Genomic DNA, 1,381 nt, shown 5'->3' with positions numbered 1-1,381 from the left:
AAGCGTATGTTAGTGGAATGATAACGATTGGCAGGGTAGTATATCTTACTTGACATTTATTTTTTCATCGTTATTCTATAAGTGTTATTTGTGAATGTATGCTCCTTATCAAAATGTGACATATTATTGATGTGTCAGTAGCATCTATTGGTTTAGAGTTCATCTGAATAATTAAAATTAGCATTTTAAACGTATAAGCTGTCTGATTGCGTTGAATAAGCTCTATAATAGAAAGGTTCAGAGTAAGCGTGTGTTAAAGATCAGTTGCGGCAGACAATATAAGCCGAGAGATCGAATCAGAATCGGTAGTAGTATTTATAAGTCGTTCTCGGAGGAGATAATTTTTTCAATACGATGTACATGCAAACAGCAAGACCAAAAGGGAATATCGACAACTAAGTAACATATGATGATGTTCTCTTTTTCCATTGCAAACACCATTCATTTGCAAAGGGCATACAAAAGACCAATAATAAAATAGCATAACCTGTGTACATTACTGATTGTAAAGTAGATTTCAATTTTCTTCAAGGCTGTCGTTATCATACTCAATGTCCAGGACAAGCGATTTGCGCTATACGGATTTTCATTGCAGCGGAACCCATCCGGGTGGAGTATGCCAACAACAAAGCGACTGCCTAGCTGGAAGAGCATGCAAACACGGCATCTGCTGGCAGCCTGCAGGTATGTAAAAAAGTGGAGTGGGATAAAGGGAGGAGGGGTCGTGGGCCAGAGAAGAACAATAATAAATAATAACCATTGCTAACTTACTAGTGATTTAATTTTCAACAATGCTTCTTCTCTGTTGTCACTAGTAGAAAATGGAAACGTGCCAGCACGGTGCACTGCGCACGAGGATTGCAAAAGTCAAACCGTTTGCAAGAACAACACTTGCGTTGTTAGTTCACCAATAGATCGGGATTGCAGCAAACATTCAGACTGTCCAACGGGAGATGCATGCAAATTTGGCATCTGTTGGCGAGCAATTGGCCTGAGAAAAGGTATGTACGGGAAAATAAATTCGTTCAACAACAACAACAAAAATCCCTCACTCTTTCGATCACTTTCCGTCTTTTTTTCAATATTGCAGATGTAGAATGCGTGATCACCGAAGACTGCGTTGGACGGACGTTGTGCGACAGGAAAGGTTCCTGCAGGCCGGCGAGACCAACATCCGTTGCCTGCGACACGGACAAAAACTGCGGGCTCCTGGAAAGATGCAAATACAACATGTGCTGGCGTTACATAAGTAATTTGACTTGTTAATACTTTGATTTCACAAAAAATTATTATTATTATTGACTATTTTCAGTTGGTGAATGTCAAAAGAACGAAGACTGCACTGGTCAACGACTCTGTCACGAAGGTCGTTGCTTGCCTT

The 1,381-nt window shown here is 40.1% G+C and overlaps 1 protein-coding gene across 1 annotated transcript; it reads left to right on the top strand.

Annotated features, from left to right (window-relative positions):
- Positions 1-551: 551 nt before the first annotated feature.
- On the top strand, positions 552-1,366 carry Tsp_07011 (26S proteasome non-ATPase regulatory subunit 10; the record flags this gene model as incomplete). Its single annotated transcript, XM_003380818.1, has 4 exons — positions 552-684; positions 819-1,001; positions 1,091-1,249; positions 1,313-1,366. Coding segments are annotated over exons 1-4 (529 nt in total), but the record flags the coding sequence as incomplete, so codon positions are not given.
- Positions 1,367-1,381: the final 15 nt, after the last annotated feature.

Source organism: Trichinella spiralis (genome assembly GCF_000181795.1).
Source record: "Trichinella spiralis strain ISS 195 chromosome Unknown Scfld2, whole genome shotgun sequence".
Classification (NCBI taxonomy): domain Eukaryota; kingdom Metazoa; phylum Nematoda; class Enoplea; order Trichinellida; family Trichinellidae; genus Trichinella; species Trichinella spiralis.
The sequence above is the reverse complement of the archived record's forward strand: the minus strand, read 5'-3'. Positions and strand labels throughout refer to the sequence as shown.